Source organism: Lepeophtheirus salmonis, chromosome Z (assembly GCF_016086655.4).
Source record: "Lepeophtheirus salmonis chromosome Z, UVic_Lsal_1.4, whole genome shotgun sequence".
NCBI lineage: Eukaryota > Metazoa > Arthropoda > Copepoda > Siphonostomatoida > Caligidae > Lepeophtheirus > Lepeophtheirus salmonis.
This window is the reverse complement of record NC_092584.1, coordinates 17,471,353-17,486,997: the sequence shown is the minus strand read 5'-3', so window position 1 is coordinate 17,486,997 and position 15,645 is coordinate 17,471,353. Positions and strand designations below refer to the sequence as shown.

Here is a 15,645-nt window from a genome sequence, read left to right as displayed (position 1 = left end):
TGGGTGCTAGGCAATTTTGTCCAAAACTTCAGTCATTTGCAAAGTTAAAGTTAAATGAAATGTATATGTTGGTTTTTTTGGTTATATTTAGAGACGTACCGATATCAAAATTTCAGCTGATTCTAATAGCATCTGTATAAGCAATTCCTTATTAGCATTAAGTATAAGTGAATTTCATAAATATATATTATAAGGATTTATTTCCTTTAATGATTAACTTTAACTGATAAGGACTTGACAAGAAAATACATCAATCATAATTATGATATTAATTAGTTGTAAGTATTTATAAACTAAAATAATAAGCAAGTTATTTCCTCTGCGTGACCAGGAGTGAATTTATTCCTGGTTGGGCAAAATATATTGGTTACACTTCTGAATTGATTTTTATTTTCATGGATGGATCTGAATTTTGTTAATTATATTATTACTACGTAAAAATAAAGAAGAAATGGTTATATCTGGGCCCCTAGAAGTAGGAGCCCTTAGTTTTTAAGGTTAGGTTAGTTTATATTCTATAATATAAAATTCTATAATCCTCCCTTTCTTTTATTGGTTAATCATTTGAAAAAATTAAATTAAATATATTTTGCTTAATAATATATATGTGGAATTTGTATTATTGAACGGATTCCGATGACCGATACTTCAAAAAGGCCAATTCTTGCTGAAACTGATGCATCGGTACAACTTCAGTAAGAATTTCTGTACCCTTGGAATTTTTTAATCAAAATATTTCATGTGTATTAATATTAAATGGAGTAAATGGTCCTTTTCGATTGGAAAAATGATGGAATCATGCCCAAAATTTCAATGCATACACCAACAAAATATCCCAATGTAGTAAATTAGAATCAGTGACAAAATAGGTAATAAAATTAGTATAATTAGAAAAACAAAAACAAAAAAAAGGGGTGTTAATCACTTCTCTGTTACTAATTATCATTCGACATGATGTGTTATTCATATTAGAAAACACTTATGGATTGACGAACAACCATTATATGAGGCAAGCACCTAACTTCACTATCATTCCAACAAATATTTAATCCTTTTTTTTATAATTATAAATATTGCATAGTTTGATTCAAAAAATTCAAAGGAACATCAATTTCAATCAAAAAATAAACAATAACGACGTATAAACTTCATTCATTTATATATTAAGGCAAAATATCCTGAGGCAAAATAGTTTAAGGCAAAATTACCAAGCACCGGTTTATATCTGTGAACATACTCTTCTTGTTAAATTATAGTCTTTGTAGTTACTTAGTTGCATATTAATAAAGAACTTGAACATACCTCTGTACTCACTCGGTACTAGCCTTCTGTGGAATCTAATAGTCAATCCTAGCGATGAGCCTGGATATTTAATTACTCATCATATTATAAGGTTTCCGTACATAACAGCACCCAATCATACCCTCGTGATTAGTAGTTACACGTAATGATGTAGGTATTGGTGATATATCAGACTTTACTTGACCTCATCACTTGTCACTGCAATTGATTTAAACTTTATTACCCCGACAAGGAAGGCTATGTTTTTTTCTTTGTTTGTTAATCACTAGGATTATGCCAAACAATTGCCGATCGATATAGATCAAACTTGGTACGAAGACGATATATAGTCACAGTAAGAGGGCATTAAACTTTAAGGGGTAAAGGTCAAGATAACACAAGCTATGAAAACAAATTCAGATACATAACTTAATTTTATTTTAGGCAGAGGGTTTGCAGCCTACCGAGAGTCCATTTAAGTTATTATTTCATTCGGAATATGGAAAACCTCCAATCCAATTCACGGTACGACCAATATATATATATTTTTTCATGAATAATTCCTTAAGAAACGTTCTATAATTGATAAAATAATTTTCAATTTAAAGAAACATAAACATTAAGTAATAAGTAAGTATCAATGTACTTGAGATTGGGAAAATTCTGTCTCTTTGGAGGAAACTATAACAAGCAGAGTATCGGCTATCCTGAGAGCTACATAAAGATTAAGGTAAAACTCACATAGTATTTCATTTTTATAGATACACGGTAAAGATTTGATTGGTGCTCTAAGCCTCGGTTCTTGATTACTTAATTAAGAAGAAATGCTCAATGTATATCTTTGAATGGAACTATTTAAACCACAAGTCCTTGAGAGGAGTCATGAAACCTATTTGTCTGCTGCTTCGAGAAAAGTTCAAGGTACGAAAAATTATTGGAAATATGGTTTTGATCGCTTCACAACAATCCAAAAGGGTTTGCATGCTTTCTATCCTTGCTGATATCTAGATCTGTTTAGACTTAAACGATTGGGCTGTAAGAAAGATGAATCACAAACTTGTATGTACATATCTAAGTCACCAAACCAAATTATGAAGTATATGTATACTTTTCAGTAAACATTCAGTTTAAGGAAGAATAGATGAAATGGCTAAAAAGTTGGAAAATAAATTGTGCAACATTCTTGCTGACAAATGATTTATCTTTCAGTTAGATGAGTCCATTGTACTAGGAAATGAATATGTGCTTCTTGTTTAAATTTTGTTTTTGAAAAAGATGAAGAGTTGATTTAAGTGATTATATTTGTATGAAATAATCTTATAATAAAAACTAAATGAAAGCCGGTACTTGATATAATATATAACTTTTTGGGGAAAAAAAACCACATGGCTACATTCTTGCGGTGCAATAGATGATGCACGATCCATGATAGATCGTCAAAGTTGCTTCATCAGTTTCTTGAAAAGCCGTACTTGGTGTACTACAGACAACATTTGGTAGCATATTAATCTTAGTGATCGTCTTTGCATATCAATTAATACTTTTATCACGGAAGTAAATAAGATCCAGACACATTCCCTCAATTCGTTAGCTTGGTATTGGTAATGATGAAGGGGCTTAACATTTATTACTGCAGACAAAAGATACATGGCTATCAAAGGGAAACTTCTTGGAACTTTTTTATTCCTTGTTGGACTCTAAAACTGGGCATCGTGATGATCTAAAAAAAACCTTACGGATAACATTGCTTATTGTTAGATATATTCACACAAAATTAAATTAAATTAGTTTGCAGTTGCAAGGAAATTATACCGATAATTTCTATGTTAGATCACTCCCCTGTTTAAGTCCAAGTTATTCAAACGAAATTTAGCCCTCCACGAACTTTACCAGTTTCCAAGCCACTGACAATTGGATCAAGTAAATTACCTATCATATTATCATCTTCAAGTGAATACTGGAAGAGTTGCAAAGATACATGTCTGAACGATATCAGACATCTTTTATAGATAATAGTCTAGACTGGGTTGTCAATCCATTCTTTGAAGTCAGTAGTAAGGAAACAAGAGAAGTTGAGCAAGAATTATTTTTAATCTAGAACGACGGGTACATAGTGTATTTAAGTTTCCCGGGACGTCATTTTTCTCTTGCTATCTTAAAATTGAAGAGGACGACAATGTATAGTTGAAATTCAATTATTGTAACCTTTTAGTAATAAAAAAATGAATTCGCAAAGCAAAGAATATATTATTCGATTGGGAGGAGTAGGATTTTGACTTTTTGAGATATTCAGACAATTAGCACTTAGTGGGATCATGAGAGTCATTATGTGGAGGAAGTTATCCGCGAACTGAAGGATAAGGCCGGAGGCGATCACATCGAATTAAGTAAAGCTTTTAAACTTTTTCTTGCATCTACCATGAAACATTACAGTATATTTACAGGATAAATGTAATTGCCATCATGGAGAGGAACTTTTGTCATCCAATTCAATAATTCATGTAACAGAAAATTACTATCAACATACGTAAATAAAAATATACAGGACCCACTCTACTGATTCTTTAATCCTATGTGTAAACTTATTCGAGTAATTATGAGCCAATAAACCTCTCCTCCTAATCCAATAATATGTTATTTGCTTTGCAAAGATATTTCATTATTATTAAAAGGTTGCAATAATTAATTTAAGACCATCCCTGTCTCCAATTTATAGAAAGAAAGACAAATTATCATATGGAGTATACTTACAAAATGTATCCAAGAACCACATTGAGCCAAGTTCAAGATATCATACCAAAATATATATTTCATTGCTTTTCTAATATCATATTTGATAGAAGAGGCCCTCAGAGTAACTGCCTTTTTGGTTCTTCAATCAAATGAACAAACTTAGAATCAACGATGAACGTGAGGATCTACGTCTTCTTTTTAATAAGTATTTTGAGTCTGGTATGAAGGACCTAATATTTCTATCCCAACGCCAACCTCACCCTTCCCAATATTTCCATTTTTGGAAGAAAAACTTATATGTTTTTATGGGATAGGGGGCCCTAGAAGTTTATATTGAAGCCAAGGAGGCGCCAGCCTGGGAAGTTTTAGGAAACCTTGCTTTAAATAGTGAGATGGAGTTGCACTGATTAGGTATAAGTAAATATTATTGTATTAAAACTACTCAATCTGAACTAGGAATCTTCTTTGAAGTCTATATACGTAAAGTATATTTCCTTTTCTTGGAACGACCGGAACGCAAACTTACGCACATTGAGTTATAGAGAATAATTTCTCCAAAGTGCGTTGTCCATTAAGCTACGTCTTTCCATTATCCTCTTTTTTAACCATTCAATTTATTTACCACTTGTAAACATAAATGAAATACTTGCATAGATATATTTGACATTGGGAAAAAATGAATCTTGTATTTCTTTTAATAAAAACATAAATTTTTCATTCTTGATAAAAAATTTATGGAATGTTTATTACTTTATGCAAAATTGTTTATCAAATTCATACTCGCTATTTTTTGATGAGTTTCCGGTTTTATATCAAATAATAGCTAGAAACTTACATCTTTGTAAATATCGATGTACATATTCCTAACACGTAGTTATCTTTATTGTACCACTCAACCTTTACTCCAAAGAGAAAAATACATCAGGGACGAAAGGATAGGGTATTTAGCCAAATTAATTCAGACATACCAACTGCTATTTATCTCTTAAGTACTCTCATTAGACTGTCATTATCATTATCCACCCTTTTTTAAAATGAATTACAATAATATATTTTTGGTGGAGCATTGGGCAGAGTAGAGGCCGAGTTCATTCAGGCAAATGGGAGGAAAGATTATTTGCTCTATGACCTGATTTCTACTCTTCCCTTTTATTTGATTGGCTCTCAAAATCCTAGAGTGGACAGAAAATATATGAAGATCTGTTTGAGTCAATGGTGAGTAAAAGTCGTTATACTGCAATTCCATGTAGAGTCTCTAGTCTTTGCTATTGAATCCAAGTCAAATAATATGTTTATGGAGTGCAGTTCAAGGCCTCAGAAATTAAAATATATCTTAAAAGGAAGGAGTACTTTAAGTTATATCCTGTGAAATAACAATGGTGTCCAAGTCGAGTCGTGTGTCTTAGCTTTTGAGTCCAAGTCAAGTTTTGAGTTTAATATTGCGTGATCAAGTCAATTTGCAAGTCTTGAAAAATGGGATCCTGGTAAAAAGTGTACAGTATTTTAAAAAATCCTCAAGACTTTCAAGAATAAGCCAAAATCTATGCCAAATTATCAAATTCAAATTGAATATAATATGCAAACAGAATCTGCACAATAATTCATGTGTTTTATATTTTCGTAGATATTTAAATCATAATATTAATATATATTTAAACTTTTAATTTTTGTAATTTTTGAATGATATTATAAAAAACCACGGTAAAACCTCGTAAATATATATATATATATATTTTTTTTTAAAGAAAAATACTACTATGTAATGTTTTTTCTAAATAATTAGAAAATTTCTGTACAAATATCAAAATTTAGAAATTTTCTAAATAAGAAAGAATAAAAATAGACTAAGGAAATATCAGGGGCTTTCGTATATATATATTTTTTTTTTTTTTTTTTTTTGGGGGGCGCTTGCTTTTAGAATTTTGTTTAAAAAAAAGTCCATAAATTAAATTTTTTTGGGAAAAAAAATTCAAAAATTAAATTTCAAATATGAGATATTTTTGGAAAAAAATTTAATTTTTGTCACTAGATATAAATTTTTTGTAAAAAAATTTATAATTGAAATTCAATTTTTAAAATTTTTCTCCAAAAAATTTTAATTTTTTGAGAATTTAGCGATACATTTGTGTATATTTTTGCCTAGAAATTATTTTTTTTTGTGAACAACTATGGACTTTTCAATTTTTTCCCAAAAAAATATTTATACTAGAAATTTAATTTTTGTGAATAACTATGAATTTTTTGAAATTTTTTTCAAAAAAATATAATAAAAAAGTCATCAAAAGTTGTTGTGTAATCTAACAGAAACTCAAAGTATCTATATTTATTTCATACGAGTTCAGAAAAATAAGGGAGAAATGAGAAGTTTAAAAAAAAAAAAGTATCATTGAGCAATTTTTGGAGCAATTGAGCGATTCCTTTGGAACGCCATTTAAGAAGGGTCAGTTAATTAAATTAATTAAACATCTGTTAAAAAATTGTCCAATGAATCATTAAATTCAAAACAAGGCATTATCAAAATAATGCCTAAAATAATTGCATTCAATCTTATTGAATGTTTCAGGAAATCATTGGTGATACAATTTCAATTCAACGGAATCTTGTTAAATAAATGAGGATAACTGCTTTCTATTCATATTTGAGTTAATTAAAAATGCCTTAGCCTTCCCTAATTATGTCATAAAATCAACTCAACTTCCAATTAATGAACAATAAGCACTGTTTCTGTATATATGATCCACATAATGTTCAAAAAAATAAAGCTGATTGCATGTTTATGTGTAGCTTTACTCATAAGTGAAGTAAATCATCCTGATAATAAAAGTGACAGGGGAAGTATTTTTTTGTTTCATATACGTGTATATGTATTCATTTACTTTTGGTACTGGGTGACATGCAATGATATAATGAAAAGTGGTCCATTTAAGTCTCCTTTTCAGTTAATAACACTCACTCTCTTACTTTTTGTGGTGCTTTTAGAAATGGTTAAATACAGGGAGGGGGGATCAAATTGTCGCCAAAATATTTTTCTACAAAAAACAACACAAAATATACATTTTTAAACTTTTTTATTGAAAATCAAAACTATGACAAGCATATAACTATAGACTAGCCATTCATTCGATATAATCACCGTTGGCATCAATAACGGCCTCTGAACCAGCCGCAGGCTCTTCTGACCATCTCATTGTCCATGTTGCCGAATACCTCCTTGATGGAGTCCATCAGGCTGACCTTGTTGCTATGGGGATGTCTGGGGCTATGTCGAGAGACATAGCCCCAGACAAAATAGTCCAAAGGATTAAGGTCGGGAGAGTTAGGAGGCCACAAATCCTTGGTTACGACGTCATAACAGTTCTCGGTTAACCACTGCATGGAGATTTTGGACACATGGCAGGGTGCTGAGTCCTGTTGCCACACCGAGGGCCTATCTCCGGCCACTCCTTGGATCCAGGGCAGAACCACCTTCTCCATAACATCCAGCTAGACCTCTGTATTGACCTTTAGACCCGTTTCAAATATGTGGGGAGGCATAGCATGACCTTCACTGCTGACCACTCCGAACACCATGACCATTGCAGGGAACTTGGTCGTCATTACCTTCCTCACATGGCTGGTGCAGGTGGCTATCCACCTGTTGTTCTGCTTGTTGACCTTCTGATCTTGACAGAAATTATTTTCATCAGAGAAAAACCACAGCATCCCGGGCTGCTTTGGGCGCTTGAGCTTGTTGAGCAATTTTGTTGACTTCATCAGCCTGTTGTCCTTTGCCTTCTGGGTCAAGATCTGGCCCACCTGCATCTTGTAGCTCCTGCACCTTAAATCCTCAGATACACAGTCCCTTATTGTTTTCTCATGGCAGCCCATATCCCTCGCCATGGCCTTCATGAACCTGGTAGGGGCATCCTCAACCATCTTCTTCACCTTGTCGACAAAGTCGGTGTCCCTGACCTTTCTGTCGGCGCCCAACCTCCTTGGTTGCCCTCTTTATGGTGGCATCAACATCCCAGGTGTCCTCTAGCTTCTTACGGATACGCTGAACAGTCCATAAATTCACTCCTAAGGTTGAAGCAATCGTTGAATTGGAGATTTCACCTCCATTATTAACCAATGCCATGACTACGGCAGACCTCAAAAGCTCCTCGTTCCACTTATAGCTCTTTATCTCCTCATATGATGACGGCATGATGCTAACTGAACTACGTATCGTCAGCTGACGAGAATAGCTTTCCTATTTGGTAACCGGTTTTTTATTTGATAATGTCGTCTTCAAGTTATCAAGGTTTAAAGTAGGCGATAATTTGATCCCCGCTTCCTGTATGTTTAAACAAATAAAGCGAAAATGAACATGATAATCTAGATAATTTGAAGATCGTTTTGAAAGGGAGCAGCTTAGCTTCCCTGACGTTTCATTAGATCACCCCAGGAGAAGAAAATCAAGAAGCCATTAAGAGAAATTACTCCCATATGGATCATCAACTCTACTCTGGGCCAATCGAGGAATTACGAGGGAAAGTTTCCGACCTAACAAAGATACATGAAATTCTTTCTGAATTTATTTTTATTCTTCAACATAATCCCCTTATAACTCTAGACACTTCACCCTGCGATGCACCACTCTCTGTGACCCGTTCATATAGTACCTGCCACCCGTTTTTATCTGCAAAATGATTGTTTACGTGACACTTTTGGGTTTTGTCTCAATTACTTCGAGTTGGATTGACTTAGACACGTCCAATTTCAACACAAGCTTTTAAATTTCTGCTTTTGTTTGATTTTTTTTTTAATGGAGACAACTCTTTTTAATTTAAGCTCGAACCTCGATTTTGTTAATTTTCAGAAATATAATAACTCATTCACTGATACATAAGAACTGCGCGTCCAAAACAGCTGAAACTTTGGTACGTAACAGTAAGCAGATCCTAGATGGATGTGACTAGCTTTTATTTACGAGTGCTGTCATATACACGGTGAGGTCAGAGACTATTCAGACCTCCTTTTTAGTATGAGCTACACACCCTCGTTGATATACCTCATCTAAATTCATATTTTAACCACCCTCGTTCTTAAAAATGAGTCCTCTTAGACAATCAAACAAACTATACTTTACTTTATTAATATATATTATATTTCATAGTTCAGGAAGAAAACTACTGGCCTTTTGAGGCTTTACTCTTGAGATCTGGTCTCGATGCTTCATTTTGGAGTACATAACTTCTCCTGATAGAAGAAACAGAGCTAACAAAAAGGCAGCGAGAAGAATGAGGAAAACCGTGCTCACTTGAGCCAAATCCAATGTCATCAGATCAATCTCACTTTCATCATCCACCTCATTCCGGATCCAGTTCTTGTATGCTTTGTCTCTAAGGCCCTTTTCCATGAGTGATAAATACATGCATCGGAAAGAGGGGGTGAGGGGGGAGTTGAAGGGAAGGAGAGAGTAGTAGCGTATCTTTTTCTCATCAAAAAAGGAGACTTTACTATACTCTCGTTTGTAGTCCTTGGATTGGGAGAGTAGATAGTTGATAGCATTTTTATCACGGAGATATACAATCTTTTCAGCTTTGACACGTTTTAGGCCTTCAAGGTCATTCGTTACGGTGAATTTATCTGAGGACTCCCTTACATCCATCCAGTATTTCATTACTTGAGGGTTATTCTCCGGGAGTTTCCTCGCAAGTAGCTGACTATCGCCCACTATATAGATTATACTCCAATCAGGATCTAATATAACCTGTAAGACTAAAGAAAATCTAATAATATAATTAGTGGATTATAAATTCGGGGGTTGTTTTTCCACAATTATTTAAAAAAATTAAATGTCAAATATCAAATTTTTTAAAAATGCAAAGCCTAAATTTCAAATATTATTTTTTTTTCGGAAAAAAATTTCATCAATTCAATTCTTTTCACTTGAAATTAAATTTTTTGCTTTCCTGCATAATTTGCCAAATGGAGCTTTTTTTAAAGAAAATATCTCTTTAAAATAATTTTGACCAATATTTGTTATATATATTTTTTTATCCTTACCAAAAAAAATTCTAATCGAAAGCAAAAATCCCTTAATTTGGGAGGCACTACAGCCCCTCCAGCCTGCCCCCTTCGGATGCCCCTGAAATATTTATTACTAGTATATATTGTCTTATTTTTTTCCAAAAAAAATATTTGAAATTTTTTTTTAAACAGCTGTGGATTTTTGAATTTTATTATAAAATTTAATCTTGAATTAATTTTTGTGAAAATGGATTCTTACAATAAAAAAATTAGAAATTGTCATATGAGGCTCAATATATGTATTTAATTCTCTAGAATCTAAAATTAATGGCTATATACTTTAGCTACAAATTTTAAGTATCTTAAGCATCTCATAAATTTGAATAACAAGTCCCTATAATTGACTCAAATATGTGTATGACAAATTATATTACTGTGTAAAAGTTGCGATGTCTGAACAAGTTTTAACCTGTATAAGCAAATAATAAAGGCCTTCGTCTAACAATATATTATTTAATTAACACATTCTAATTACCGACTATTAATTATTACTATCATTTCATTTTGATCTATTAAAATTACCTGGCTATTATGAGTTAAATAACTGTTGGGATTTGAACATTATGCTCTTCCACATAAGAAATTATAAGTTAGTAATTTGTATTCAAATAGGGAAAAGTACAGGATGAATATATGGATCATCCATGAAATATTCAAGCATTTCACTATCCTAATCCTAATTACTGTAAATCCTTCATCTGATTGTTTGGTAGCATCTTATACATTTTGCTTATACAAGTTGAAACTTGTATACAACATTTATATGAGATACAAAAATGAATAAGGATTTTATCATTTGTCTTTAATTTTTGTTCAAGGCTGTTTTTATGTTGATATACCATGTATTTAATTATACAAGTAATTAGGAAACCCTTACGGTTATCAAACGGCATAGTGATTTCTGTAGTGAAAAACATGGTCATTGCTCCGCCATAGTAAGCATTGAGGAGTAGGAAAAAATACCCCAACGAGGTAAGGAGGATGTTGAAACTATGGGTATCTGTAAAATTATACATTTTCTGAGACATGGAAACACAGTAAGCCAATGTAAGCATAACCAAGAAGGACGTCATCAGCCAAGTTGAATCGGTGAATGGTCGGAAATATAGTTTGTAGTCCATGGCTTTATTATTCATAAATATAATTCCACTAATCTCTCCACTCACAACCTTTAAAAAATGACATCAAACACACTTGATCAGGGGAGTCCGCAGGGGTTGGGCTAGAGGGACCATAGCAGTCCCCAAATTAAGTAATTAAATTTGCTTTTGACTAGAAAATGCAATATTTGAAAGTTTTTTGTAAATAGCTAGGGATTTTTGAAATTTAATATTTGAATTTTTTTTTTTACAAACAATCTAATCTTTAAAATTATTATCGAACAAATTTTAACTTTTGGATTTTTTTACTTTAAAAATCCAAGAACAAAAGATCCTCCCAAATATATATAATCCTGCGAACGCCCCTGTTGATACTATGATATATTTTTAAATTGAATATTATATTACCTCCAAAAAATCAAAGGTATTGATTCTCTCTTCGTTAATAATCCAAATATTTAAGGACATGTCCGATTCTCCATTATATAATTCTCCGAGTGAGCCAACCCAGGTTCTATTCTCAACTCTTTTTGATCCCCAAATATTATCTTTGTTCGTCGCACAATTTAATTTGAAATTCATTTCAACCTTCATTTGTTCAAAAAGGTCATTTAGATAGCCGACACATTGACAATACTCCGTTCCATTAGAGCAATTTATCATCATATAAGGCTCCCAACTCAATGTACTCGATTTGATGACAGCTCCTTTCATATCAAAGGCTTTCTCCTGAGCGATTCCATTGTATTGGATTTCAAGTCTGTTTTTGATGACAAAGTCTCTATTTTTTAATTTCATGATTATATTTATGGTCTCTTGAGGAATTATTGCTTCATAGAGAAGGGAAGGAGCTGAGATTACTGCAAAGTCAGTCTCGTTATGCAGCGATACCACCAGGATTTCTTTTATAGGTGACATGATCAATAGAGAGTTTAAGTTGATCATATTTGACTTATATAAATAGACTATTCTTGGGTACGGTGAAGTTATTTCGCTAACATTATAGCAAACGTTATATTGAATAGTATAGGATGTGAATGATTTGACTGTGGGTAATAAAGTCGATTACAAATGATTAAACTATAAACGGAACATTATCAAATACCACAGAACCTATTTATCTTGAAGGGCGTCCAGAACAACTGAACCGGGTATTGTATCACGCAATTATGCTTTTTAGTTTTTTATGAAGTTTGGTTTTGAAAATTTTTATTTGGCCTTAATTTATATTTGGTCTAAAATTGAAATAAATTTGTTTTTAATAATTTTGTTTTATGTAGCCATTTTACAAGAAATTTAACTTAATAGGTTCTGCGGTTCATTTAAATATTTCAAGTGGCAATGCGGCCCATTATATTAAAAGGATAGACATCCCTGATCTAGTACATTTTTAATGAAGTTTATGTTGTGTTCAGACAATCGAACTATACTATACTAAGCAATTTCCACAAGAGGCTCCATTTTTTTTTTGGAAAATATACCTTGGCCAATAGGGTTTGAGGGTGGATCAACACCTATCGCCACAACTATCCTGAGTATCAAGAAACCTTTCGAATATATTATAATAAAGGGTCAAGAGGTGTTCACTGAGGTCACTGTTCTTCCGTATGTGGGTTTGATGCACAAATAACTGGATTATAATTAATATTGCAGTCTATCATATTCTATAGAGTGGATTTCCCAACCAAGGTTCGTGAAGATATTAATTTAACCAAAAATTGTTTTTTCTTTTTTAGAGTAATCAAAAGGTGCTCTAATTTTTTAAATATCCAAGAACCCAACATTTTGGTAAAATAAGGAGATCCTTCCAAAAAAAAAAAAAAAAAAAAAAAAAAAAAAATACAATGGTCTATGAAATAAATAAGAAAGACCGTTTACAAAATTTGAAAGGTTTTTTTTTGTGAATGGGTTTGATTGGATATTTTAAATATCAAATAAATAAACCGATAATAGACATTGACTAAATTCTTCAAAAATCTTTTAGAATTGTATATCTAGAATTCAGTTTTTTATTCAACTTGAAAATTTGAAGCAAATTCGAAATAACTATTAATATTCCTAGAATAATGGTCAAATATGATTCTTTAATCTCAAAAAAACTTGAATAGTATGTGGTAAATACTCTTCTTCTTTTTTATATTCAAGCTACGTTTCATATCCAATTGAATTCTAATCATTGTCACCTTAAAGGGTTCTGTACAAAATTCATATGCATAAAGAAGGGTCTTGAAATTGCGAAAACAAGCTATAATGTACACATACTTTATAAGGAAAGAAGATCTTAACTAATGCAGACATGTGGGGAGAAATGAAAAAAATGGCAAATCGTTTTTGATTTTCACCCCTAAATTATGAGGATAATTTTTTCTTCTATCATTAGTACTCTCCTTGTAACTCTGAACACTCTTTCTACCCGATCCTCTCATCATCTTTCTGTAACCCCTCCAATTAGTACTCGGTCTCTACAAAATTATTGTTCACAAAGTTGTTTTGATAGCCTCTGCATTTGCTGAAAATATTTGTAGTCCAATGTTTGGACTATATTTTTATTTCGGGCGTATAATGGAGTATCCTAGTTTCAAACTGGGATACATTGCCCCTAAACTGCGCCAACAGAGCGATATTCGATGTTGTACATTTTTACACCTACACTCAGATCAAGTCACTTAAATGACTTTTAAATAACAACTGCCCGTTCAGAATGGCTCAAACTTTGGTGAGTAAGTATCAAGAGAAACTAGAAAGATGTAATTAACTTTTATTTACCAGCACTCCTATATTCACGCCGTTGAGCTTCAAAACATTTCAGGCCCCCTCTCATATTTTACCAGATTCAGAATAATAAATTATAGAAGAAGCAATAGAATGACTTTTGAAATTTGACGACTCCTTCCAAGATACTTACTCAGGAAATGGAATCGATCCTCCGGAAAATCCTTTTCCTTAAAGACAATCACTTTTTGAAAACCGTTATTGAAACAAAACTTTGACAGGAATTCTTCACTTATGCAACCTGTACTGAACAACATAAGAGCCCATAAGTAATTATTTACCAACATGTCGTCTCTTCCACTGAAGAGTCAGTTACTGATAGAAGTATGTAATTATAAATATAGTTGCTTATGTGTGGCTCGTCCAAATATACAGGGACATACTGAATACTTAAAAAAAAAAAAAAAAGTAGAGAAAGAGGCTTTCACTTAATGACTTTTGATGGTATGAAACATTGCACTACCTTGAATGTTTCTAACAGAGCTGGAGAGTCAGATTCAGTATGTTTTTTGATCAGGAGTAGGAAAATTTGGACCGTCTACATAAATTATTATAATTTATGTAAATAGGTTGAGCATAGCCACTAGCCATGTTAACTCATTATTACTTAGTCTTGTGAATAGTCAATGTCGTAACGTTGCAGTAGGATATTTTTTTTTGTATTCCTGTTCCTTGTTTAGGAGTGCATAAATTATGACCAGAAACTTATAAATGTATTAGGAATAGATAGATTTTGATCAATTTCATTTCATGTTCATCCCGTTAAATATCTTATATTCCAAATATGTTCCTTATTCCTGGCAAAATAAAGATACTACATATAAATAATTACTACCTACAGCTACAAATTAACTCTAAATTTAGAGTCTTTAGACTCAAATAACTCATTAGTAGGGGAGGGTGAGGTAAGGGGATACATGTTTTGGTTTTTACGTTCTCAAAAAATTTAGAACCATTTTTTTTTTGGCTAATATTTTGCAACTAGGTAGCAAAAAGAGTTACCTAACAAAATGTACTTTTGCATATATATGATATTCTTTCTTATTTTTTAAATAATATAAAAATTGGGAAATATATCAACTTACCTCTGGGTAGAGGGTAGTTGATACAGTTAATTGAATGACTGATTAAAATAAGAAACAGTTACAAAAATCGACATATTGACGATATTAACATTATCAAGTCTATTCAAATGTATTCCAATGTGAATAATCATAATTTAAATGATGAATAATCCTCCTTATTCACATTTTGGGGTTTTTTTTGTGAGAATAGAACAAGATACTTTACAACGTGTCTATTTTTGGATTGTCTTTGTTGGGTATAGGCATAATACTTTAGGAGATACTTTACTTATTTTTGATGACTTGCCATTATGTATTGAACTACAAGGTTTTTGAAGAGATGGACGGCAATGATGCTTTAGTAATTTCAGAAGCTACGTACTCCGATAATTCGAAAATTTCAAAGCTCAAGGAGAATATATCCCTGTTTCTAAAGTCTGATATAATATTAGAAGGGCTTGATGCTTCAAGTATTGGCTGGCTGGAAATCTGAGCTAACTCATAGACTGATACCCTTTTTCCTGGATTAGATCGTTGGTAGGCGTTCATGATACGATTGAAGTAATTTTTAAGTAGACTATAGCAGCTAACATCAAGTGGTCTATGTGAAGTATGAAGAAACAAGGTCAAAATAACAATTC

The 15,645-nt window shown here is 32.2% G+C and overlaps 1 protein-coding gene across 1 annotated transcript; it reads right to left on the bottom strand.

The window, feature by feature from the left end:
* Positions 1 to 9,109: 9,109 nt before the first annotated feature.
* Positions 9,110 to 14,324, bottom strand: LOC121130570 (glutamate receptor ionotropic, kainate 2). The gene is made up of 4 exons (XM_040726318.2): positions 14,074 to 14,324; positions 11,577 to 12,214; positions 10,946 to 11,237; positions 9,110 to 9,756 (listed from the first exon to the last, which is right to left on the bottom strand). Exons 1-4 carry the CDS (start codon positions 14,225 to 14,227, stop codon positions 9,146 to 9,148), a joined length of 1,695 nt encoding a protein of 564 aa, XP_040582252.1. The 5' UTR covers positions 14,228 to 14,324; the 3' UTR covers positions 9,110 to 9,145.
* Between the last annotated feature and the right edge of the window lie 1,321 nt (positions 14,325 to 15,645).